Here is a 24,502-nt window from a genome sequence, read left to right as displayed (position 1 = left end):
TAATAATAATAATAATAATAATAATAATGCACTTCATTTTATATATTGATCCACTGTCCTGGTGTGCAGAAAAATTATTAACTGCCCCCACATTATTACATGTTCATACACTCCACTTAGACCATCATTGATTTTAGTCTTATACGGCACTCTATGAGTCCTAAAATATTAGGGCACTGAGGGATGGTGCCACCAATATTTCCAATTGAACCTATAATTTGGTACAGTAGATACCACAAAATACTGTAACTGACAATTTGTCAAAGCACATCAAAATTTCCACCCTTATTTCTAACATTTTTACTCCCAAAATTTGTTAAAGTAACTCTGAAATTGCTTGGCTGTCATTATCCTTTTTTATGGTGCTTCTTTAATTAGTTTTTTTTTTTTAAACCCAACAGAATACTTCTGTCTGTCAAAACTTTCAACGCAGCAACCTGAGTAATGATTTTGTGAACTTTGATATTTTCCAACTTTTAAGGGTATCAATGAAATTATTTTTTGTTATATCTCCTCCAAAAATATCCCAGTTTTCACGATTTCAAAGGTAAAGTGTGTAAAACCTCACCAATGGACAAAAAATTGCAATCAACTGAGTTCTGTTTTCTTACTCCTCCCATTTCAACAACAACAGAATCCTAACTACAGTGGTTGCTGTGGGTCAAACTAGTCTGGCCACTGTTCATCTATAGTGAGTGTAGGCTATCAGCACACTGTTTACCTCAGCTGTCATTATGCTGGGTTTCCACATCAATTTACTCTGGAGTGGTCTTTTAAACTTTGAATAGGAGTAGATGATTAAGAAAAGCTCAGTTCTGTCCAGTGATAGCAATAAGGTGTCATTGGAGGAGAGTGGGGATGTCCTGAACTTTTCTGGTGGTAACAGCTGCAGTTTTAGCCTCTGTTAGCCTCTGTTAGCTCCTATACACAAAACTTTCTTTAAAGTGGCTCTAAAATTGTTGGGCTCTGACACACTGAATTAACTCTTATATAATGTAAGAATGCAGTGAAACTGTATATGAGAGGAAAAGTGTGATTTAATAAAAAATATTAGCTGGCAAAATGTTAGCTTACAACCAGCTGTTGTTGTTGTTGTTGTTGCTTAGCCGGCCCATAGCTGTCTGCAGATGGCAGGGTTGAATGTCTATTCTCCTGACAATAAGTACTTTTGATTATGTTGGCAATAAATGAGCATGAGCTGAATGTTGATGGAAAAAGACTAATCTCCATGTTCACTATTTCCATATGAAAGAGTTATTATTTACACCCACCAACTCACAAAATACGTGAGGACAGCATATTTTACCTTATGTCTAAATGTTATTTTGCTATTGCTACTGTTATTGTATTATTGTAAGGTGACCTTGAGGGTCTTAAAGGCGCCTATAAATAAAATGTATTATTATTATTAGTAGTAGTAGTAGTAGTAATATATTTTTCTAGTTTGATTAACGATAACAGACATAATCTAAAGTTTTTATTTGATACCATCAACAAACTTCTTCATCCTCCTCAATCTGCTATCACTCCAATATCTTCTAATGACTGCGAAAAAATTCACTGGCAAGATCAACAGTATCAGATCACAGCTCGAGTCTGTACCCCGTTAACCACCCAAGTCGCTCACCCATTTCTGTTGTCTGAGTTCAAACCATTTCTTCAATAGCTCTTTTGGATATAGTCTCACACATCCACACTTTACCCTGCCAAACGGACATTATCACTCCTAAATTCATTAAAGAGTTTCTCCCTGTCATCTCCTCCAGCTTCTCTCTATTGTCAATCAGTCCCTTTCATCTGTCAGTTCCAGATTACTTTAAAACAGCCGGCATCTTTCCTCTACTAAAAAAACCCTCCTTAGATCCCACTGTTTTAAATAATTAAAGGCAAATTTCCAAACTATCGTTTATTTCTAAAATCCTTGAGAAAGCTGATGCTTGTCAGTTCCTTCAGATTGTTGAAGGAAACAACATCTTTGATAAATTCCAATCCGGTTACAGACATTATTGAAAATTACTAACGACAACCTTATGCGCTCGGATGAGGGTGAACATTCCCGTTTAGTCCTGCTCGGCTTATCTGCAGCCTTTGGTACTTTTGATCATGCTACTCTTATTAGCAGGCTACAAAACTGGGTTGGCATCACTGGCACTGCTCTCAAATGGTTTTCTTCATACTTATCAAACAGATATTTAAGAATTCATATTAATCGATGTATATTGTCATCTGTAATGCTCGTATGTGGAGTGCCCCAGGGCTCAATCCATGGACCAGTTCTGTTTCATATATATGTTACCCGTGAGCCAACAAATTAATGGTTTTATTGGAATCTCCTACCACTACTATGCAGATGACACACAGTTATATTTTTCTGTCGAGCCCAACAATGTCTCCTGCCTCCTGTTTTGTTTTGGGTTTTTTGCCATTATTAATTGGATCTATTCTAATTTCCTCCATCTCAGTTCCTGTAGACCTGAGGTTCCAGTTCTCAGCCCAGACAGTTTCTCTAAGGCAGGTAGTCAGTACAACGGCCCCCTCACCAAAAATATACAATCATCTGCTAAAAACCTTGGTATCACTTTTGATCAGCACCTGCATTTTGAAAATCATATCTCAAAGGTTACCCAGTCTTGTTTCCTTCATTTGAGAAATATTGTGAAATTCAAACTTTTAGTGTCAGTCACTCATCCTAAACTTTTAGTAAACACTTTGATTATTGCAATTTACTTTTCACAAGTGTCTCTCAGTCCTCCAAAACTCATCTTCAATAGGCAGCAGCAAGGCTGCTAACAAAAGCTAGCTGGCAGTATCATATTACACCTATCCTTGCATCCCTTCACTGGCTTTCAGTGTAATTCAGGATCTACTATAAAATTCTGGTATTAACATATTTAGCTGCTTGTTTAGCTGAGCTTCTAACATCTTATCCATGCAGCCGACCTCTCAATCGTCTAACCGGGACCTTATGTCCCTCGCTGTGATTTTAATACCAGAGGTGATCTGTGCTTTTGAGGTTGTACCGCTCAAACTGTGGAACAGCCTTCCTCAGTCAATCAGGTCGGCCGACTCTGTTATTTGTTTTAAGCGAATGCTGAAAACTCTTTTTTATAGCGTTTCATTAATCTGCTCCCTTCATTTGTTGACATAATTTGAAACCATGTGTGCATGTATGTGTGTATGTTGGAATAAATGTTTGTCGGTATGGCTGATTATGTGTGTATTTATGTTTTTGTATGTTTTAACATGTACATTTATCTTCAGTGTGTGGCTTTTATTTGAACTGTGAAGCACTTTGTAACTCTGTGTTTTGAAGAGTGCTATATAAATAACATCATTGTTATTATTTATTTATTTATCTATTTATTTATTTTATGTTTGTGGTAGAGACTTGGCTTCAGTTCAGGGGATATATAGTTGGAAGGAGCTATTTATGGTCTTGATATTTAAAGTAACTTGTAAGGTGTACTACATATGTGGTCCATCTCTAGGCAACTACCCAAAACGTAATTAGACGGAATGATGGTATTCATTTTCTCCACGTGGAAGCCGCGGCAACGTGGCGACTTCCACAAACCAGTGCCTGCATGTATTTTTAATAGATTAATTCTACAACTGCACATCAGTTTTTCAAAAAATGTAAATACACACTAATAATTGAATATTTATGAGTATACAAGCTTTTTCCTGTTAAATAACCAAAAAAAAAAAAAACCCCGAAAAAGACTGACTGTAACTTTAAGATAAAGTAAATCTTAACTCGCAACTAATCTAAAGGTAGTTGTAGAGCCCTCAAATGTATACATGTGAGCTTGTAACAACCCTACCTGATGAAAAATAGGATTAACATGTTACAAAAAACTTTTGTCTCAAACCAATAAACAATATGACAAAAAGGCAATATATAGTAGTGAGAAAATCTGTTACATTTACATGTCACATTGACAGGCATGTGTTGTATTTAGCATATGTAACAAAACAAAAATGCTGCTACGTTATTTAAAGGACCTTTTTATAAGAACTGAAGTAAAACCTTCACCAGGAGGGGTCAATGTTTGACCAGTGGGTGTCAACCGCCTGCTTGCTCCATCTTGTGGAGCAAATTGGTATTACACAAAAGTACAGTCCAGCCCTAGTTTACCTTCATTTGGTATTTTTTTGACTCAAAGGTTAAGTGGTTATTTTTACACATTCGGTGTCTAGCTTTTGTTCGGTTCCACTGTGGTGGCCTCTTTTGACACAGGAGCAGCCGAAGGTAGATTTTATTACATTTGGTTACTTTACTTTTAAACAAAAAGTACTTTAAGTACAGGAATGGAGTGCAGCAACGTTGTTTTGAAATAAATTGTATTGTGTTATAACCTTAAAGTCTGTCATACCACCATTTTTACAACAAAATCAGCTGTTACATCATGTTCAACGAAATGAAGAATGCACTATTTAGCACCTCCTGGAGGCTGAGAAGCTCTCATCAGCTCAGGAGCACTGCAGCACAGACACATTATCTCCGCTGCTTATTACTTAAATATTTCTCCAGCATCCGTGTTATTTTATGCAGACAGGTAGCAGTGACTCTCTCTCTTTCTCTCTCTGTGGTTTTCAGCACTGTTTAATCACAGAAGCAGCATGTTATCTTACACAGCAGATTCTTTTCTGTTGGTTTTCATTCAGATGGGAGCTGCAGCTCATCTGGGTACTTTAAAGTGTTAAATGATCTGTGGTGGGTGTGGGCTGATAGCAGAACTGGCCCGGGGCTGAGTCCCTTGACACGCTTGGGTGAATTAAAACAGACAACAGAGAAGAACCCACCCAACAGAAACTGCAGATGAACGGGAGGTCTGTGCCAAGAGAAACATGTATTCTCAGAAGGTTTCTCAGAGTGCTCCCTGCTGGATTCTCCTTCCTCTTATTTTTGCACAGATACACAAGCGCTCCAAACAATATCTCATTATTAAGAAGATTAAATGTCTCATTAATCCTTGCACATAGATTACAGAGAGTTCACTGTCTGTCTGTCCTCAAGTCTCTGTTGATTTCTTTGGATATGGCGCCCTCTCCTGGCAGAAGAAAGAAAATAATTTTTTTGTTGCTTTTGTTCGAAGTTTTCAAATCAGTCAAATATGAGAAAAGCTCCCACGTGACCACCCCCAGAATAAATAAGAATAATAACTTTACTGAAGTTTATTTAATGCAAAAGTTTACATTCATATTATGAAGATTTTCTGAGTTACATGCCCTCAAAGTACATAGGAGTGGGCTGAAATGCATAAGGACAATTAAAAACAACTGAAAATAACTTTATGCTCCGTTAAAAACTGCAAATAAATGCTACACGCAACCCAAGAGTCACAAAGCAAAGACTTAATTTTGCAATTTGTTTTTATATGAGTATCATTAATCATCAGTGTCATAGTTTAACAGCTGAACTGCACCCGTTTAACATCTGTGGTGCAGAGGAACTGGTACTCTGGATGTTTGACCTGCTCGCCAATTCACTGCAGAAAACGTTTGTCTAAAAAGGGCATTTTGGACAAACGTTTGAGGGTCATATCACCATGTGGGATAGCTGGCTGAACAAAACAAGTTAAAGCATATGAAAGGATTTTTTTTTTTTTACATACATTCTGACACCAGGCCCATCGTATAAGCTGCCATGGGTAAAAATACTTTTCAAATACAGTTTTTATAGCATGAAGGCAAACCTTAAATATTCTGAAATTATCAGCTGATTCTGCGACGGTAAAATTGCAAACCCTTAAAAATCTATAGTTTTCGTCAATAGTGTAGTACCTGCCTTATCCCTTTGGGGACGCTGCTCCTTTTTTATCACCTCCTAAAAGTAGCCGATGTCTCGTTGTCTCTGTGAGGTGAAAGGTCACGCTACAGTGAGCAAAGATGACAGCTCTGCGGCCGTTCACATGCGATGATTTGTTTAAATTCAACAATATGTGAGTAGGGTTTCGTTCTTTTAGCACATAAGCTGTAATTTAACGCTGTTTCCGGTGTGACTGATGGTGACTGATGGGGATGGATGCAGCTTGTGTGTGTTCGGTGTGCGGCTGCGCCATTCCTGACCAAACTTCATGCAAAAATCACATCATTTAGCGACTCGGGTCATACTGGCAGACCTCAACACTTTCAGCATGTTGTTAAACAACCTTCTACGTTTAATAACTGAAAATTATAGGTTTGTTAGCAAAGCTGCTACATACTCGGCACACCGAGACCACGCAGGATTAAGAAGAAGCTGTATACATATATATGTGGAATTAAACAAAGTCTGTGGGTGTAAGTCGAGCAAAGACATGACGAATTTTCACACAAAGGAAACATTTAGGCTATTTACGTAACTTAGATGCCCTTATGTGATGTTAAAAACTAAATTTTTTGCCGTTATTTGTATTGAGTTTTGTTCGTTTGTCTCCATGTTAGAAAAACGAAAGGGCTTGGTAGGAAATGGATAATTGGATTGAATTTTAACGGCTCACTGATGTTTTTGTGTGTTTTGTCCATCAGAAACCTGGATCCTCTCACAGAGACTGTATCCTTTAACTGTGCTCTGCTTATTTAAGCTTCAGGGCCCACCCGTGGATGGCATCCACATTTAATTACACCGATGCAGTAATAATAACGAATACCTGACATTATATAAAGCGTATTTTAAGTGTGTTTCCTCTTATTCTGGATATTTTTCTTTAACCTTTGACCTCCAGTATGGGATCCCGTTTTACCTGCAGTACCTCGCTCACTGGCCGGAGTACTTTATTGTTGCTGAGGCTCCTGGAGGAGAACTGATGGGCTACAGTAAGTCCTCCTGCCTCCACAGGGGCTAAGGTCATCTTTTAACCCTCGAGAAACTATGCTAGCCTCTAAAATGACATAATGATAAGTCATACAGGAAAATGCATATATTTGTATTTACCTCATCTGGGTGTAGTTTGCGGAGAAGGATGGGGGTGTCGGTCTACATAGGTTCTGCCTTATTCATTTCTTTTTTATCCCTGATGCGTCCAAAATGTGTCCATTCCCCCTCAAACTAAAATGAGAACAAAACTTCTGTGCAGAGATGACACCACAAGGGCGGGGCATGATTCTGATCCTGTTTTGTTCCATATCCACCCTGATTCATGCGCAGCTTTTCCATGTACCACACAAAAAAAGAAAGGTCAGAGCAGCAGGTCATCTTACAGGGAGGCCTTCAAAAAGCCTAGAATAACAGAGGGCTGATCCATGGAAAGATGAGCCCTAACCTGACTGCTCTGTGATGCTGTGAAACCTTCTCACACATTTATTGAGCTTTAAACGTCCAAAGACCGCCTCCTTACCTTTTCAAAGGTTTGGAGACAGGCTACAGATGCCTCCTCCAAAGGAAGTGTGTTATGGAGGACTAAAGATGTTTATGCATTGATTCATTTATTTGGTGTACAGCATGTGGTACCATTTGATTCTGACATGATTTAGACACTGAAGGTGGCACGCTCAAGCAGACCTGCAGCTATACGCAGGCCTGTTTGAACAGAGGGTGCAGATTTAGAACAGATCCTGGACGGTTTAAAATAAATCCCATGACTCTCGCCCGACTCTGAGCTTGTGTGCAACTTTCTTGCAGTTATGGGGAAGGCGGAGGGATCTGTGGCTCGCGAGGAGTGGCACGGCCATGTCACCGCTCTGTCCGTGGCCCCGGAGTTTAGACGGCTTGGCCTGGCTGCCAAACTCATGGAAATGCTGGAGGAGATCTCAGAGAGGTTCGTATCAGGACTGGGAGGAAAACTGTGCGAGCCTATCCCTCACATTTTAAAAATCTCTTTATTTTTTGACGTTTTTGACTTTGACCCTGTTGTAGGAAAGGCGGATTCTTCGTGGATCTGTTCGTACGAGTGTCCAACCAGGTGGCAGTGAACATGTACAAACGTCTGGGCTACAGCGTGTACAGGACAGTCATAGAGTATTACTCTGCCAGCAATGGAGAGCCAGATGAAGATGCTTATGGTAAGATCACAGCAGAGTCATTTTATCTCAGGAAGGTTTCTAACTGCATCTGCAGCCAATCAGAAAGGAGCTTCCTTTATTGCCTCCCCCAGCCGTTAAACTCACAGCTGATGTGATTTGCACAGAGACATTACCATAGCAATGAACAATATTAAAACGATCCAGGAGACTTGCATTGGTGCACAGATATACTGAAGCTTTTAGCATCATCATGAATTATTCTGATCACCTCTGCAGCAGGATGCAGACGACTGATTTTTATGATCTGCATGAAGCAGCATGTATCTGATCTGTATTAGAGTGCATTTGACCCCCAAAAGTGCCTCAAATCACCAACCAACTACAGGTTATCTACTAACCTTGGAGATAGTAGATGACCTGCTCTACCTCCCGAGCCATAGCCACCCAAATTTGTGTTTTCAAATTGGTAAGGACTTGAATATCTTTTATGTGACAGATGTTCCACATGGGGGTCTGTCTCAAGTTCAGCCTCTCTTGAGAAATTAGACCATTTGACACTCGTTCAGGTTCATCTTTAGCCCCGGTGTGCTGTACCGTGTTCCGTCATCAGATGTTTTATCGTTTTCCGATTGCTGTCAGTCTGTGACCGGTGTCACAGATGTGGATCATAAATGTTGGTGCACTGACAGAATACTTGAACTTTTAATTTAACTGCTGATGTTAGTCTTGAAATAGCTGAAACAACAGTGAGAGACTCTAATACAGCCCTGTTCAGCTCACCGCCAGCTCTGTGCCTTCTGCTATTAACTTAAAATAAATTTACATGTTTTTTATTAATTTACGAAGTGTGTAACTAAAGGACAAAACCTGCTGCCTTTCTCCTGCAGACATGAGGAAAGCTCTGTCCAGAGACACGGAGAAGAAGTCGATCATCCCACTGCCGCACCCCGTCAGACCCGAGGACATCGAATAACAGCAGACTGTGGCTCTCTGACTCTGTGATACTCTGATGACGTACATTGATAAACTGTCATTCCTCAGAGAGCCACTGGTCCTACAAAGAGTTTCATCTACTGTAAATATTAAATGAACATTTAGAAAAAGAACACACAACACACGTGACTTTGAGCTGATGTTTGTGTAATCGCACAAAGAAAACATACAATAAAGACTCGTCCTGAGCCTCCAGCTTTTGTGTTTTAAAAAAAAATACTAGAAAAATCCAGACTGTCCCCTCCCCTCGAGTCCCTGAGCGGGGAATTTATTCTTTATCTTCCTCGCTGCTCCTGCTCTCCTTCCTCTCTCCACCTTTCTTCTTCTTCTCCTCCTCCTCCTCCTCACTCTCGCTGCTGCTGCTGCTGTCGTCATCTCGGTCGTCGTACGTGCTCTCCTGTTCCGTCTCAGCCACAGTTTCTCTGCTGGACGCAGTCGTCGGCCGATTCTCGGGAGAAGCTGCTGCTTCCACAGACTGTTTCGTCGTCTCTTCGGCTGCCGGCGGACTGTTTTCTGGAAGAGTCTCGTCGTCTTCCTTGATGACCTGCTGCTTCTTCCACATCTTGGCCATGGCGAGCAGCTTGAGGTTGGGCTGATTGGCGGCGTCCTCTGGAAAGATGTAATCGTAGTACTCCTCCCAGCCAGCGTCCGACTGACGGAATGGAAGAGACGAGATTATTTAAATCACTGAACCAAACTGTCTGCGAGTCGGTATCATCCCAACTCAGTGGAAAAGTTCTAACGATGACAGTTTACAAAGAAAACCAAAAACTGGAGCCAGACAGACATCACATAATTATAAATGACTTAAAATAACATCAAGAATGATAAAGTGCAGGTTTTGAGTATCAGAAATTCTAAGATTAAAAAAATATATTTTGGCATTTGTTCAAAGGCTATTGTCTATTCAAGATGTGCTATTAAACCAATTTAATTAGGTAAAATTAGGTGGATGTGATTTCAGGACCTTCACGTTTTTAGTCATTTATGTTTGACTTCATTAAAGTTTAATTCAATTTAAAAAAAAAAAGTCAAAATAAATGTTGAAGAATATCCACTCAATTAAAAGGATAAGTTCTCCATTAAAAAAAAAACATTTCAATTAATGCAAATTTTTTCATGACGTTTTCATGTCATCAAGTTAATTCATATCTGACTATTGATCAATATAACTGGACTTATCAGTCCCACACAGTCTCAGTGTCCATCACCGTGCCCAGGAACATTGTCCACATTTTTCTGGCTCATTGGATAAAAAAACAAAACAAAACACTGCTTCGATTTTTTTTAGATTAACTGATGTTAAATTTAAATAAAAATGGCTGAACTTACTACAATAGAAAAACAAACAAACTGCTGAACTAAAATCTATTTTTATGAAATTTAAAATGAGCAGTTTCTAAACCTACGGTTAATTAGTGGATGGAGAAAAGAACTCATCACTATTTCAGTGTAATGTTTTCATTAATAAGCAGAAAATGTTCAGCATATTTCCTCCGTGTGACTAAACTGATTATCAGATGATGAATAACTGATTATTTCAGGACAAATAAGAATTATCCAATTATTGTAAATCAGGTTTTTGATTAATCATTTAGTTATTTTTGTGTATAAAAAATTCAGTAATTGAGAAAACATTTCTGGTGGCTGTCACCATCCAGCTGTGACATTGTCCATCTCTTACCCCATCCTCGGCCGTCAGCTTCCTCCTCTTCTTCACCTTCTCCGGCAGCAGCTTCCTCACCCGCTCCCCGGTGCTGTCGGTGCCGAACTCCTTCTCGAAGTCTCTCCAGGACTCGAGCAGCATCAGCCGCTCCTCCTTCTCCTCGCAGTTCCTCATGCTTCTGTTGGCCTCCTCATAGATCTGCCGGCACTTCTGCAGTCGGTCGGGGCCGTCCACCGACAGCTCGAACTTGGCGTAGCTGATCCAAACCTGCAGGAGAAGAAGATGGTAAGCACAGAGCTCGATGGCTGGCAGGTCACATGAAAGACGTGAAATATTTTTACTATAGACAGTTCGTTAGATCTAGGATCAGGTTTGTGGAGTGCAGCTCTCACCTTGACGTGCTGAGTGCGCTGCAGTAGCCTTTTGTAAAGGTTTCTGGTGTTTTCAAACTCTTCCTGCTCAATCTCAAAGTCGATGTAGGACTTCCACAGAACCTGAGGGCATAACAGACTTGAGTGCACTGAATTCATCAGCAGGGCAACAATGTGAAGCGTGACATAAGAAGTCAAACATATTTTAGTGAAAATGAAGCTACAGGAAGGTTTTTAAAAGAAATTAAAATAAAGGATCCTTTTACAAAATGTTAAGATTTTTAAACAGAAACCTAGCTTGACCTTGGTCTCACTTTGCTTCATGAACACTAATCCAGGATTACGTGAAGCTGCTTATCAACGGTTTAGTCTGGTTTCCTGTGCTATGAATGTACTACACTGTAGGAGATGAATTACTGTGACAGTAAAAACTTATGATGAAATGTGGTGTTCACAAAAATCACAATAAGAAGCTTTAAAAACAGTCGAATAAGTTCAAAACCTGAACACCACACTTGAGTGCGTCACTGTGACGCACAGACTATATCTCACTCACCAGGCTTCTTCTCCTCTTCCTTCACATGACCCCCGATTTAAAAGTATACCAAAAATAGGTAAGAAGGCATTTCTTTTCCTCCCATCATTAAAATGCTATTTAACTTTCACCACCAGAGGGCAGCGTTTGTGCGAGAGGTTTCCGGTTACCTCTGGCATGTCCAGCCGTGGCTGCCCGATGGCGAGTTCGAAGATGGCCCGAGCCCGCTCGATGTCTCCCAGAATGGTCTCCAGCTCAGCAAACTTGATCCAGGTGGTGCAGTTTTCGGGGGTGAACTCGAGGTATTTCTCGTACAGCTTTCTACAGCGGTCGAACTCTCGCAGCTGCAGCTCCAGCTCGATGTAGCCCTTCAGCAGTTTGTTCTTCGGGCATTTCCCGATCGCCGTGCCCTAAGGAGAGAAATACTGATAAGAAGAAAGCATACACAGACACTGGTGCCATTCTTCCTGTGGAGCCAGTGAGTTACACTCATCTGACTGAACTTGGCATAGAGCACGAGGAGCACTGAAGGCAAGAAAGAGCAGAGGCCTTTATTCTGGAAAAGTCTGAGCTGTGTGTCGGCAGCTCCAGAGTTTTCTTTTTACAGACTCGTTCCGTTTTCTTTCGCCTGATTTTAAGTTTTGCTTTTATTACGTTAAAAGACACTTTTTGCTCTATCCCCATCCTCTGCAAAAAGACTGATACAAGAAAGCATGAACAGAAGCTCGTTTTTTAAAACTACTTATTAAGTCACCCAAAATGTAACATAATACAGCACTCTGTGCATTCAGTTTACATCTGACTGCACAACATGCAGTGCTTTTGCATGTGCATCTGGGGAATCTTACCATGATCTTTCTGGCTGCCTGCAGGTTCTTCTGTCGGATCTCAAACTGAGCGAAGAGCAGCCAAATCTTAGCAAATGTGAACTGAAACAAAACAACCACAGTCACGATCAGGTGAGAATAGCAAGAACATCTTTACTGTAATGCATGAGTGGTTTCACTGAAGAGATGCGGCCTTTAAAGTGTAAATTACCTTCTTGTGGGGGATGAGTTCCAGACAGGCCTGATAAACTTGCCTCGTTCTCTCGGGATCCTGCCATCAGAGAGTTTTGTTTAATCACACACATCACTGTCAGACTTCTGGTTTTACATTTCTTTACAGCCTGGTTATGCCTGTTGCTTGAGAACATGATTCAGATCTGTATCCTTTACTTTGTTGGAGGTTAACAAGATGCCGAATGATGGACCTACCTTGACCTCGAGCTCCTCATACAGACCGTAGTTGATCCACAGGTAGATGTATCGCCTCCAGTGTCTCTTCTCCTGGATGGGCGGGATGTTGGCGATGGCTCTTTCATAGACATCTCTCACTGTATCTGCGTCGGCGTCGCTCTCCACCAGACGGAGGTAATCGAACCAGGCATCGTAGTTGTGTGGATTCGCCTGGGATTATGAGTGTATGGTATTTTTTTTTAGCATTTCATTTTCCCCATAACTTTCCCAAAAAGCAGAGTAGGTGACATAAAACCTGCAAGTTAACAATTAAGCAAAAAACCCAAATACGAAGCCTATTTTGTTTCTTACACCAGTACAGAGAAAACAAACCAATCAGGGCGTTAAATCTGTAGACATATGCCAGAAATGTATCTGCACAAAGGAAAATGAACCCATCTTCCTCCTTTGTTCCACTTTCTACAGATTTCCAGACATAATTCCTTAAAACTGATACCTTAACTTCCTCTTCGTACTGGAACCTTCGCTTGCTGACGATGACATCCTCGATTCCTCTGCGGTCTCCAAACTTCTTCTCAAACATGGTGTAGTTTTTGAAGAGCTCCTGTGCCTGATGTTTAGGGATTCTGTCCAAAGCGTACTTATAGATCACCCGAACTCGCTCGAACTGTAAAGGTAGAGAACAAAAGTAAATAAATACATTACACAATATGATCTCCAACAAAACGAATGCCAGAAAGAAATTTGAGACGTCTGAGCTGCATTCACCTCCTTCTGAGTCTCCTCAAACCTGGCGAAGGCCACGAAGAGGTTTTCGTCTACATGTTCCTCCCCAAAGAACTCCACCGCCCGCTCGTACACCTTCCTGCCGTGGGCGATGTAGCCGTGCTTCTCTTCGAAGCGAGCGTACTTGATCCAGTTTTTCACCTCAGGGTGAACGATGACAAGTGCAGCGGAGTTAAGGCAAACGCACCATCCCAAAGGTCGTGAGATAAAACAATCAGAATAAAATATTAGAATGAATAAAGTGTTCAGCAACAGTAAAGACGGGTAGATGGAGGTGGAGGATGAAGAAAACTGAGGAGAAATGCTCCAACAGAAGAGATGGTTCTGTGTGGCTTGAGAAGCCCCGACCACACAGAGACGGGGAACCAGGTGAGGCAAGGGAAAGGCATTCCTCAAGGTTAATCAGTGTTTTAGCGTTTATTTTTGCAGACTTATTTTTGTTACATAATCTGGAAGAATAAGCCCCAAAGCACATTGTTTCAAAGTAGCAGTTAATTAACCCCAGCGATCTTGAAGGTGAGTTGATAAAAAGTGATGTTATAGTTTACATAAAAGTATAAAGAGGAAGTCTGACAGCAACCTTTGTTGTCCTTCAGAGAACATAATTTGTAGCTTTGAGACAAAAACAGCCCTGACAATAATGAACTCAAGCTCTGTGGGACGACTCAGACCATCACCCTGATCGTGCTTTTTGTTTCTTTATTTTAAAGTTTTATTATATTGTTTGAATTTAACTGTGGGGAAACACATAGTTCCCTGCATGTTAGTAAAAGCAACAAAAGGATATATCGCTCATAAATGGTGCGGGCTTTCTCCACCTCCTTGTAGCGCAGCTCAAAGTTGATGTAAGAGTGCCAGGCCTGCTCTTCAGGCTCCCATTCCATCCATCGCTCAAAGACCTGCCTGCAGCCGGCGATGTTTCCCAGCATCTCCTCCATGTAGGTGTACTTGTACCTGTGCAAAGGAACAGCATTCAAAATATTACACACTTAATGAAGAAACACAGAAGATTTAAGAAAAACAGACAACAAATGCACAGCAAAGACTCTCCATAAGAACTGTACAATCACAAGCAGACTCACACTCACACACGATGCACTTTTCAAAGTTTAAAACACATCATTTACATCAGGTTACATTTCAGCTACTCTATTGTTAGATAAGTGTCAATAAAGTATCAGCCAACAAATACATTTATTCAATTTTTAACTACAGAAAAGGACTGAAAATTGTGACTTGTGCCACTTGCCAAAGCCTGCTGATATTTTACAGACAAAACAATCAAGAAATAAATATGGCGATTAAATGATTTTTAAGTCCTACCAGAACTGGTTGACTCGTGGGAGGATGGTGATGGCTCTGTCCCAGATGTTGCGGGCGTGGTTCACCTGGCGGCTTTTCATCTCCATCTCGGCGTACTTTAGCCACAGAGTGATGTTGCGATGATCGACATCTAGCGCCCGCTCGTAAATGGAACGAGCTCTGAAACGAGGGTAACCGTTGGTGAGGTAAAAGTGGACAGTGCAGACACATGGGCATGAGAAAAAATTCTAAAACATTTACTAAAATGTTAAAAGATGTGAAGACCGATTCTACTTATTTCAGTACAACCAAGACTAAGTTGTTTGTGATTGACCCCGTGCGAAGTTGTAGCCATTTAATATTCTGACTTTCAGCTGTTTTTGCTTCAGTACCTCTGGATCTCCTTCAGACTTTCCTCCCATTGTGCGTATTTAATCCAGTTACTGATGACAGTCCGGTTCTTCCTGATGTTGTCCTCAAAGCTCTGAAAGAAAAAGACATTCATCATGTCCAAAAACTATAAAAACATATTTTTGTGTGCTGGAAACATCTCAAATTTTCCTGTTAGATTAAAACTACAAACACATTTGTTTAACTAAACATAACTATTAGAGCAGAAGTAAAGCCAGAGAGCATCACACCTCAAATATATTTTATGCTGGCTTTTTAAACATAAATAAAGTGGGGGAAAAAATTCTTGCAAAAATGGCAGTATGAGTAAGAGCAATGTGAACACTACCAGGAGAGAAAATATGATGGAAGTGCTTACCTTCCTCTTCCTCAGTTTGTAGTCATTGAGCTCCTCCTGATCGGTGATCTTCTGTTTCGGTGGTGGTGGCAGGAGTTCGAGCTCTCTCTCTTTGGCTTCCCTTAGCAGCTGCTCTGCAGTAATCTGAACCTCTGCCGGAGCTTTATTCTTCACCTAAAACACAGCACAAAATACAATTAGCGTGAGCACAAAATTAGTCTTTCCTCTCTTCCCCTCAACTGGTCACAGCAGACAGCCTCTCCCTGAACCTGCTTCCTGTTAAAATAGAGTTCTTCCTCCCCAGAGACACCAAGTTCTCCTGATTGTTGGAGTTTTTAATCGCTTATGTTACCTTACAATATAAAGCACCTTGAGGTGACTGATCATCATCTTATTCTTCTTTTGATTCCCCCCTTTAGGAGTCACCAAAATTTATCCCCACTTCACCCTATGCCAGCATCATCCTCTGTCATACCAACCCTCTGTATGTCCTTCTTCACTGCATCCATCAATCTTTTGAGGTCTTTCTCTTTTCCTCCTGCTTGCCAGGTCCACCTTCAACATCCTTTGACCAGTATATCCATTAGCCCTCCTCTGCACATGTTGGAACCATCTCTGCCTCTAACTTTGTCTCCAAAGCAACTGGTGAGAGCTGTCCCTGACCTTCAGCTCGGCCTCCTGTAAGTTTCAGTCTCCAAACCATGCATCACTGCAGGTCTCACTACCATCTTGTAAGCTTTCTCAGTTGCCTCTATCATGTCAGAAATCACCCCTGACATTCGTCTCCACCTGCTTGCACTCTCTTCTTTACCACTCTCGCACACTGTCCGTTGCTTTGGATGGTTCACTTCGGATACTTAAACTCATCCACCATCAATTCCTCTACTCCTTTCAGCTTCACTGGTACACCCGCCTCCCTCTCATTTACACACATGTATTCTGTCTTGCTTCCATATACCTCCAGAAGCTCCCTACTCTCAATACAGATCACATTGTCGCCTGTAAACACAATCACAGTCCACTCCTCCTTCACATACTATTACTATAATAGTCATTTTTAAACACACTTCTAACTTTAAAGACACAAAGAAACTCAAATGTACCAGATTTTAAATCCTAATATAAACAAGACTAAATTAAGGACACGTAAAACACATGGAAGCCAAAACAAAGCAGAGCGTGGTGAAAGTTTACAGCTAATGTAACTTGTGTGAAACTCAGACCACAGAGCTACCTGTTCATCAGGTAAAATAGCCCTAAATGTACTACAGTGTAGCACGTTTTTGTGAGTAACTTTGGCAGTGAAAAGATGAGATTAGATTTTAATTTTGCTCCGTTAGCCCGAGTTCTATGTTAGCATTAGCCTGGAGCGCTGATACTGCTCTGTTCACTTACCTTCGCCACCTTCGGTATCCGCTGTTTGCCTGCTGCCGTAGACGCCATTTTGATGGCCGGTTTAACCAACAAACAACGTTAAAAACCTCACTTAAACTGTCACGACAACTACCAAACGGCGCAAACAGGCAGCGAAACGTTTCCGTCTCACCGAGCGCCAGCCACCGTGACAGTAACCACAATGCCCCGCGTCTTCTTCTTCTTTTTCTTTTTCTTCAAAACGCAGACGTGTTGCTGCCATCTACCGTTTGTTCGCCAATGCCATTTGAATAATTTATATATACGTTGTCCGATATAGAGAATATATTCACTATAACAGACTTCAGTTGAGTCCATTTGTCCAGTCTGAGGAAGTTTTGATGAAGACTAAAAACTCGTTTCTAGACTGATTTTAGTGCTTTAAACAGTTGCTTCATGACTTCCGGTTAAACCGCGGGAGTTCTGGCGTCACGTTACTATGGCAACTGGGTTTGAGCTCTTCATAGGTGAAAACAGTGAGCTGAATTCAGTTAAATAAATTTATATTAAATTTCACCTTCTTCTATCCACCAGCCTGATATTACAGTTTATTACAAAAAGGCAGTCTTTCGTCTGCTGTAGTTTTATTAGTACTATTTGTCCATATAATACGGGTGACGATGCGGACTGTAACCTCAGACAGCGCCCGGGAGGTAACGGTGACCGTGAGGAGAAGCGAGTCCGCGGACGCTGAAGAGATCGACGGCCTCATTAGTCCCTCTGCGCAGGCGGTGTTTGGAAGAGTCAATGTTATTCATCTGCTGTGAGAAAAGTTTTTCTTCTTAAACATCTCAGCGGCAGAGTTTAGACCGTAAACTAGATGCTCTCTGAACACAAACACACCTACAAGCTGGATAAGTTGTTTTAATCACTGTTAGATAATTTGTTTGAATTATGTAGTCTCTAAAACGTCAAAAATAATTATAAACTTCCATGAAAACGCAAGAATTCTATCATCTCTTTAATATATAGCTATGCTATAATATTACTTTTGTTCTCCACCGACTGTATGGTGGTTTATTCTTGTCTTAAGTGTAATGGTTATATTGTTTTCACAGTATCTATTCTTGTTTATTTGCTCACATCAGTTTTCATGCTGAGAACTGTAGGAGAATTATAGTGTTGGAGGGGATGGGAGTTAGCTCTCGAAAATCTCTCTGAGAATGATTGCAGTCAGTCAAAGTCAGACTACAACTGTTTGCAGGAAGGTTGCCTCCCATCAGGCGACCTGTGCAATCGCCTGGTGATCAAAAGTGATTGTAAGAGCTCCAGGCAATCATTTGTGAAAAAAATTCAATCATAAGACAGCCATCTAGTTTTGTTTTGTTTTTTTCCTTTGGAGGGTGTGTGTGTGTGTGTGTTTTGTAGATGGTTTGTTTGTTTGTTATGTTTTGTAGATCATATGCTTTGTGATGAGGAATTAGCTTGCTGTGAATTAGGAGGTAACTTTGTGTTAGATTTTGTTTCTATTTTTATTACGCAGTTGAAATGTAACATTATGAGAGAATGGTGGTGTGTGGGCTTACGCCTGTTGTTCATAGTATTCAAAGAATATTTTAATTTATTTAATAAAATATCAATATTTGGTTCCCTCTATCAAAACAATATTGCCACAGAAAATTTAGCAATAAGATAGTATGCTGATTTTTTCCCCACCTCTAGTTCTAAGGGCAGTGTGGTCTCTGTTATGGGGGCTTATACATCCCCAAAACACCTCAACTAGGAGGGATTCACATGCTTTAACCACCTTAACTGGTGCTCTTCTCTCAGCTCTCCCACTTCCACCTGACGGTCATAGCAACTGCTTCAAACTGCTTCTTTCAGTTTTCCTTTGGAGGATCTAAGAGGACCAAGTTGCCTCTGAAAACGTGTGGTGGATGCAACTCTCATCACAATTATGTGGTGATTGATGTAGACGTCTGTGCTCTCAGTTAATTTCAAACACTTACAGAGACCATCACTGAGCTTTCTTGTCATGTTCATTCAGAGAGAAAGCTAACCTGGCTGTGACTCTGACCAATGAAAAGGGCGACATCCTAGGCCACGCTTCCTTCTTTGATCACCCTATTGGAGATCTGGTGGATCAGACGCAGTGGGAAGCTTTCCTGCAGGAACACTTCAGTGCTGGACAATGCACAGTCTGTACCTTTCATTTACTGATTTTAACATAAGGTTTTCGTTAAGTAGAGGCAATTAACATCACCTGGAATGAATGTGGCCAAGTGCCCATACTCTGCTTAGATGAAATGAAATGAAGTGAGCTCACACCTGCAGTGGATTAAACTGTTGTCTTTCTGCAGCCTCTCAACACACTTTTCCTCCACCTTTTTGTGGCACGGACGGATTTCACCACAGCAAGTGTGAAAGAGATAATGAGGTATGAACAAACAAAGACCCCTTTTTTAAAAATTCTTGTATCATTCGATAAGATTCATATATCAGTGCAAGGTAGATACTACAATGCACTTTGATTAGAAGCAAGCACAGTATGCAGGTGTCCTGAAAGGTGAATGCAGTATGTGTAAAATTATCATTTTTCTTGATGCGCTTTGTTTCGCAGGTCCATCTTTAACGCCATTCCTGAGCTTGAATACGTCTGTCTGCTCAGCCCACACGTTGGTGGTTTAGGTGATTTAGATTTAGCAAGTTAAAGTCTATAATTCACTTAAGCATTAATTTCCAAGAGACTCAGACAGATGTTTTTTGTGCTTGCAGAGCCGGCACTGGATGAAATATTTGAGCCGTTGGAGCGTCTGACCGACCCCGGGCCTCAGTGCTTGGCATTGATCTGCCACAGAAAAGCTCACTGTCCCCGGCCTCATGTGCGCGCAGCCAGGTGATTTCTACTGATTCCTCCCCAGGCTACTAAACAGTAGAGTGAATAAAAGAGTGTAGATGGATGTACTATAAATAAACATTTATTCACATCAATTTTGATGTAAGATGTGACGAAGAACTCATAAGAACTAAGATTCTATGAGCACAACAGTTTATTTCATGATTGAAATTACAATAGGCTATTAAATAATGCATAAGAGTTATGCCACAGAAGATGCAAGGACCAAGGATGTTTTTAGTGGTGTTAAACGTAGAACTGCCAGAGAAAACAGAGAAAATGCAAAACCCAGAAAGAAGGAACTCCAGGAGAACAGTGGAGGCAGCTCGTTACCTTTTCCAGTCACAAGGGGAAATGAAATAGCTTTCCTGATCCCCTAATTCTTGCCTTTGATAAGGATTTTTCTAAACCTGTCATAAAGTGCTTCTAACAAGGAAACAACTTTATAAGTTGATAAAGCTGATATACCTTTAGAGCACTTTGACATATTAGCAAGCTGTGATGGAAAATTCAACAGTAATTACAATGAATTTAGTTTTGAAAAATGTGCATATGAGAATTGTGACTGTTCTGATGGTGCATCACTTTGAACTGAGGGATGGTATTATCTCCATTTTTCATAAACTATCCTCTACTGAAGGACGTAATAAAGGAAGCCCTGAAGCATGTTTAATTTTTCATGGCTGTGGTTAAGCAGGGCTTATACAAGGTTGTGGGCATGGACACGGGCAAACACAGCAGAGTATTCCTTCTTGTTACACTTCCTTGAAGTCTGCCTGAAGGGCACTTGCGTAGTTTGTATATTGTAAAGGCACCTGGATGTTTGCCCAGAGGCTCACACTCACTGTCTGACGATGAAATTTACATCAGACACCAGTGGACTCACTGATGCAATATGTGAACATATATATATATATATATATATATATATATATATATATATATATATATATATATATATATATATATATATATATATTGGGAACCTCCCTGAGCAAAAGCGATCATTCGACAGCACACCTGGTAAAGTTAAAGCTGAATTTCTTTTCTTTTTGGCCACCAGGTGGCAGAAGAACTTTCTCTCAGTAGTAGGAAGCTACAGAGGGCAGCTCCACATGTTTTTTTGGTAGACTTTTTGCACCAGATACCCTTCCTGAGACATCCTAAAGGGATCTGGGGCTGTAGGTCTTTTGCCTGTCAGTTGAATGTGTAAACCACTACACTACATAGCTGCACTGAAATGTTAGCAATGAACTGCTTTATCAAACTTCCACAAGATATTACCTTCTTATTTGTGTCTACCTGATGAATTGTACCTTTTACAATCTTACATGATATTTTACGGTTGTTTTTTCCCTGTGTTGTGTTATCTTTATCTGTTTTCTGTGTCGTTTTGAAAAATGTACATATGTGAATGCATGAGTAATCAGGTCTGCCTACAGGTGCAAATGAATAACGTGAACTCAAAGCTAAATCTAAATGTAAAATCTCTCTATGATCTAAAAGTGGATAAAGAGTGTTTGTACAGCTGCAGGGGTGACGATAACTGTCAGGCATCAGTGAGCACGTTCACACTGCACAGCAGAAATAGAATAATAGAAATAGTACATTGACTGATGGTCCTTTCAAGTGTAGGCGTCTCCGTTTTTCCCTTTTTCAGGGTTGAGGATCACAATGACATTATACCTCTGTTAGATGAGCAGACAAACCTGCTGTCTATCAGTCACCAGCCGTTCTTCCTCGCAGCACTCATTGAGGCCGAGGACGAGGAGCATCACACCGCTGTTTGTGAGGTTTGTTCCAAGTTAAAGATTTTTTTTCTACTCTTAATTTTGGGTTAATCCTTGATCTAACTTGAGATAATACTAAGTTCATCCCCTCCTGTGTGTGTGGTTCTAAGTGTCTCATGTGTTTCATGTGTGTCTAAAAATATTGTAATAGCAGCTTTGTGATGACGAGTGACTGTCAGAAACCCCGCTGGGGTTCGTTCCCTCGGGACCTGGGAGACGACAGATCCTCCTCTCCCCTCCCTGCCCGTTGGGCCGACATGTGTTCGTGGCAGCATATGGCAGATATGAGCTGATACCCGGCCAAAGCATGCTCTCACTGAACATATTGTGTCCAGACATCTGAAGCATTTTGGGCTTTTTGTCTGATTATGTTCAGCACAATCCAACATTGTCCCAGAGGGTTTTTTTCTCTTCAGTCCACCGCACGCCAGAAGCTGTTTGTGAAGCTGCAGAATGTGTCGTTCAGTTATTTCCAGCTTACATCCTGTTTAGATAGTCTGTTAGTGATAAAAGCTTGTCTACTTTTGATCAGCAACCAAAACCAGCAAGACAAACTCGGTAGCTGATGCAGATGTGCACAGAAAAAAGGCAATTTATCTTCAGGCCCGTTGAAGCTGAGAACAGGAAATCTGAAAGTAGTTATTCCGTGAAGTTTTAGGTGTTTTTTTCAGACGCTATTTGTAAAGTCAGGAACCTCAGAATTATTTCTAAACCTAAGTATGAAGCACGTCTCATTTATTGAGTGCCTGGTGAGTGCATTCAGGAACACAAGTAAAAAAATTTAAAAACCTGATGAAATTTCTGTTTCTGCGCTGCACCTTCCAGAGATTATTTACACACATCAGGGTTTCTCCTGGCTCACAACTGGTCTTTGGGGTCAAGACAGAAAGGTTAAGCTATGAGTCTGTGTTATCTTATTAAATGTAAGGTTGAGCATTCTTCTGGTCATTTGATAGAGGTAAATCAAGCCTCAGATGCAGACTTTTTGTGTTGGCAGGAAAAAAAGGAGGAAAAACAGAGGGAACAAAGAAACCAGAATAAAACAGGAAGTGATAAACCACCGAGAGAATAAGAAAGCAGTGCTACATTAGTATGATCACACAGCATGTGATTCTTCTGTAGATTAATGGAGTCGCTGTTGGCTTCATCTGTGCCAGTGCTGAGGTCAACCTGAAGTTGCTCCTTGGCAGATTCGAGCTGAGTGAGTTTGACGGTTTGATCAGAGAGCAGAAAACAAAACATCATAAAGTTCCTGCTCAGTCTGATGAAGATGAACACAGGCGGTCTGCAGAGCAGGTAAATAAACCAAACCTATCTCATATCTGAGAAATGATTAAACTTTTCCTATTGCTCCAAAACACTCCTAAGATGTTGGACAGCAAAATGTGATCACTGCTCAAAACAATATAAAGATGTGGAAATTAAGATGAAATGAAAGAAGCACCCTTCTCTGTCTGTCTATCTAATCCTTCCTTTTTTTTGTATTGCTCAGATCATTTGAGAACAGGTGAACACAGTCGTACTGTACAGTCTGAAGTCTGTTTGTGTTTGTTGTCACTCACATCTCAGCAGGAGGAAGCTCAGCCAGCTTCAGAAAAATCCAACACCTTCTGTATTCAGATCTTTGTTATTAACAAGAATTATGAACTGAGGTAAGCTTTCAGAATGAACCTGACAGTTAAAACCTTAAAACCGACAGCAAATACTTCAGATAAGTGTCCTGTGTGTATTTAAAACCTGATGTATTACATCATTACTCTGAGCTCCACATCAGTGTGGCTGAGTTGCGTTTGAATCCTCACCTCATTCCCTTTCTTCCTCTCCAGGAAAGTGCCCCATTTCCCTGCGCTGGTTCTTTTCAATGAAGGCACAAAGCCTTCAGAACTAATCTTTAAAAACACTTAACAACCTTGTGATTAAGCGATCCATTTCTGTATTACCATCACAGATCCTCACTGTTCCACCAAATGTGGATTAGTCCACAGCTGACATAGTCCCCAACTGTTTCTTTCTATTTGAGCAATGTTCTCTAAAAAGTAGTTGCTGAAATTGTATACCTATGATCCCCAACATTCACATTCCCACCCTGTTTAAGTACCCCGCTGTGACACTGCGGACATCTGCAGTGAATTTGTGTAATGGATTTAAACCTGAGTTTCATAGATGGGGAAGGAAAAGTGAGAGATCACACACTGCCAGTGAATTTATTCACAGTAAGAACACAGAATAAAATAAATACTTAAAGTTAGGGGTGGGCGATACATCGAGTATACTCGATATATCGCATGTTTTTCCATGTAAGAAGGTTAAAATGGCTTTATCGTAACCATTGAGGATAGGTTGTCATGGAAATATTAAGCTGTCTGCACATGATTGACTGTGACCTTTTTTCCTCCCACATGGTGCGAATGCAACATTTTCTATCCAGCACACTGCGCTGAGCATGCATGTTTGTATGGTTTATATACTACCACATAGGGAAAAATATGGCGATAGTGTTAGGATGTCGAACAAAATGCGGTAACTTGCAAAACAAAGAGACAATCCATATCACCATATGTATCGTGTGTTGCAGTATAACAAACAAAAAAATTTTTCCCCCCAATGGCCCTAATCCTCTTCCGTAAATTTCACCTTTGAACATGGATTTCAATAATTTTAGGATTTCATTTTAATAAATGACCATTTTAACCTGGTTACAAACAAATAAGTTGATTAATTAAAATAAATAAAGCAGTTAAAGAAAAACAGGCAAATGTAAAATAAATAAAAAAATATTTTTAAAAACCCACATGCACTGACTACATCGATAGGCTAACACATAATAAATTGTGTTTGTTTATACATAATCCATATTCATATGTATCATATTGATAA

At 40.5% G+C, this 24,502-nt stretch overlaps 3 protein-coding genes across 4 annotated transcripts in view; 2 read left to right on the top strand and 1 right to left on the bottom strand.

The window, feature by feature from the left end:
- The first annotated feature begins 5,795 nt into the window (after positions 1-5,795).
- On the top strand, positions 5,796-9,132 carry naa20 (N-alpha-acetyltransferase 20, NatB catalytic subunit). The gene is made up of 6 exons (XM_003446625.5): positions 5,796-5,945; positions 6,514-6,538; positions 6,711-6,801; positions 7,607-7,742; positions 7,841-7,986; positions 8,835-9,132. The coding sequence occupies exons 1-6, from the start codon at positions 5,893-5,895 to the stop codon at positions 8,918-8,920; spliced, it is 537 nt and encodes a 178-aa protein (XP_003446673.1). The 5' UTR covers positions 5,796-5,892; the 3' UTR covers positions 8,921-9,132.
- On the bottom strand, positions 9,071-17,173 carry crnkl1 (crooked neck pre-mRNA splicing factor 1). The gene is made up of 14 exons (XM_003446662.5): positions 16,982-17,173; positions 15,608-15,760; positions 15,231-15,322; positions 14,860-15,018; positions 14,324-14,490; positions 13,519-13,697; positions 13,247-13,417; positions 12,769-12,960; positions 12,551-12,610; positions 12,361-12,441; positions 11,683-11,922; positions 10,999-11,100; positions 10,625-10,873; positions 9,071-9,592 (listed from the first exon to the last, which is right to left on the bottom strand). Exons 1-14 carry the CDS (start codon positions 17,027-17,029, stop codon positions 9,209-9,211), a joined length of 2,277 nt encoding a protein of 758 aa, XP_003446710.1. The 5' UTR covers positions 17,030-17,173; the 3' UTR covers positions 9,071-9,208.
- A 265-nt stretch (positions 17,174-17,438) lies between these two features.
- Positions 17,439-24,502, top strand: part of cfap61 (cilia and flagella associated protein 61) — a 40,317-nt gene continuing 33,253 nt past the window's right edge. The window contains exons 1-8 of one of the 2 annotated variants that reach the window (XM_025899231.1): positions 17,439-17,762; positions 18,987-19,137; positions 19,300-19,376; positions 19,560-19,627; positions 19,715-19,835; positions 21,496-21,628; positions 22,748-22,921; positions 23,195-23,277. In XM_025899231.1, the coding sequence (XP_025755016.1) occupies positions 17,620-17,762; positions 18,987-19,137; positions 19,300-19,376; positions 19,560-19,627; positions 19,715-19,835; positions 21,496-21,628; positions 22,748-22,921; positions 23,195-23,277 (950 nt within the window). In that variant the 5' untranslated portion in view covers positions 17,439-17,619. The remainder of the gene's footprint in view (positions 17,763-18,986; positions 19,138-19,299; positions 19,377-19,559; positions 19,628-19,714; positions 19,836-21,495; positions 21,629-22,747; positions 22,922-23,194; positions 23,278-24,502) is intronic. The other variant, XM_003446661.5, reaches the window with a different exon arrangement.

Source organism: Oreochromis niloticus, linkage group LG15, assembly GCF_001858045.2.
Source record: "Oreochromis niloticus isolate F11D_XX linkage group LG15, O_niloticus_UMD_NMBU, whole genome shotgun sequence".
Classification (NCBI taxonomy): Eukaryota; Metazoa; Chordata; class Actinopteri; order Cichliformes; family Cichlidae; genus Oreochromis; species Oreochromis niloticus.
This window is presented reverse-complemented; position numbering and strand designations above follow the sequence as displayed.

Excerpts from the sequence above, each read along its gene's own strand:
- crnkl1 (XM_003446662.5), bottom strand. The coding sequence starts at position 17,029 with ATGGCGTCTACGGCAGCAGGCAAACAGCGGATACCGAAGGTGGCGAAG. Across the intron at positions 11,101-11,682 it reads CACGGCTGGACATGCCAGAG|GTTCTGTGGAAGTCCTACAT; the intron begins GTAACCGGAAAC and ends TTATGCCCTCAG. Across the intron at positions 9,593-10,624 it reads AGCTGACGGCCGAGGATGGG|TCGGACGCTGGCTGGGAGGA; the intron begins GTAAGAGATGGA and ends CCATTCCGTCAG.
- naa20 (XM_003446625.5), top strand. The coding sequence starts at position 5,893 with ATGACAGCTCTGCGGCCGTTCACATGCGATGATTTGTTTAAATTCAAC. Across the intron at positions 6,802-7,606 it reads AGGAGAACTGATGGGCTACA|TTATGGGGAAGGCGGAGGGA; the intron begins GTAAGTCCTCCT and ends ACTTTCTTGCAG. Across the intron at positions 7,743-7,840 it reads CTGGAGGAGATCTCAGAGAG|GAAAGGCGGATTCTTCGTGG; the intron begins GTTCGTATCAGG and ends ACCCTGTTGTAG.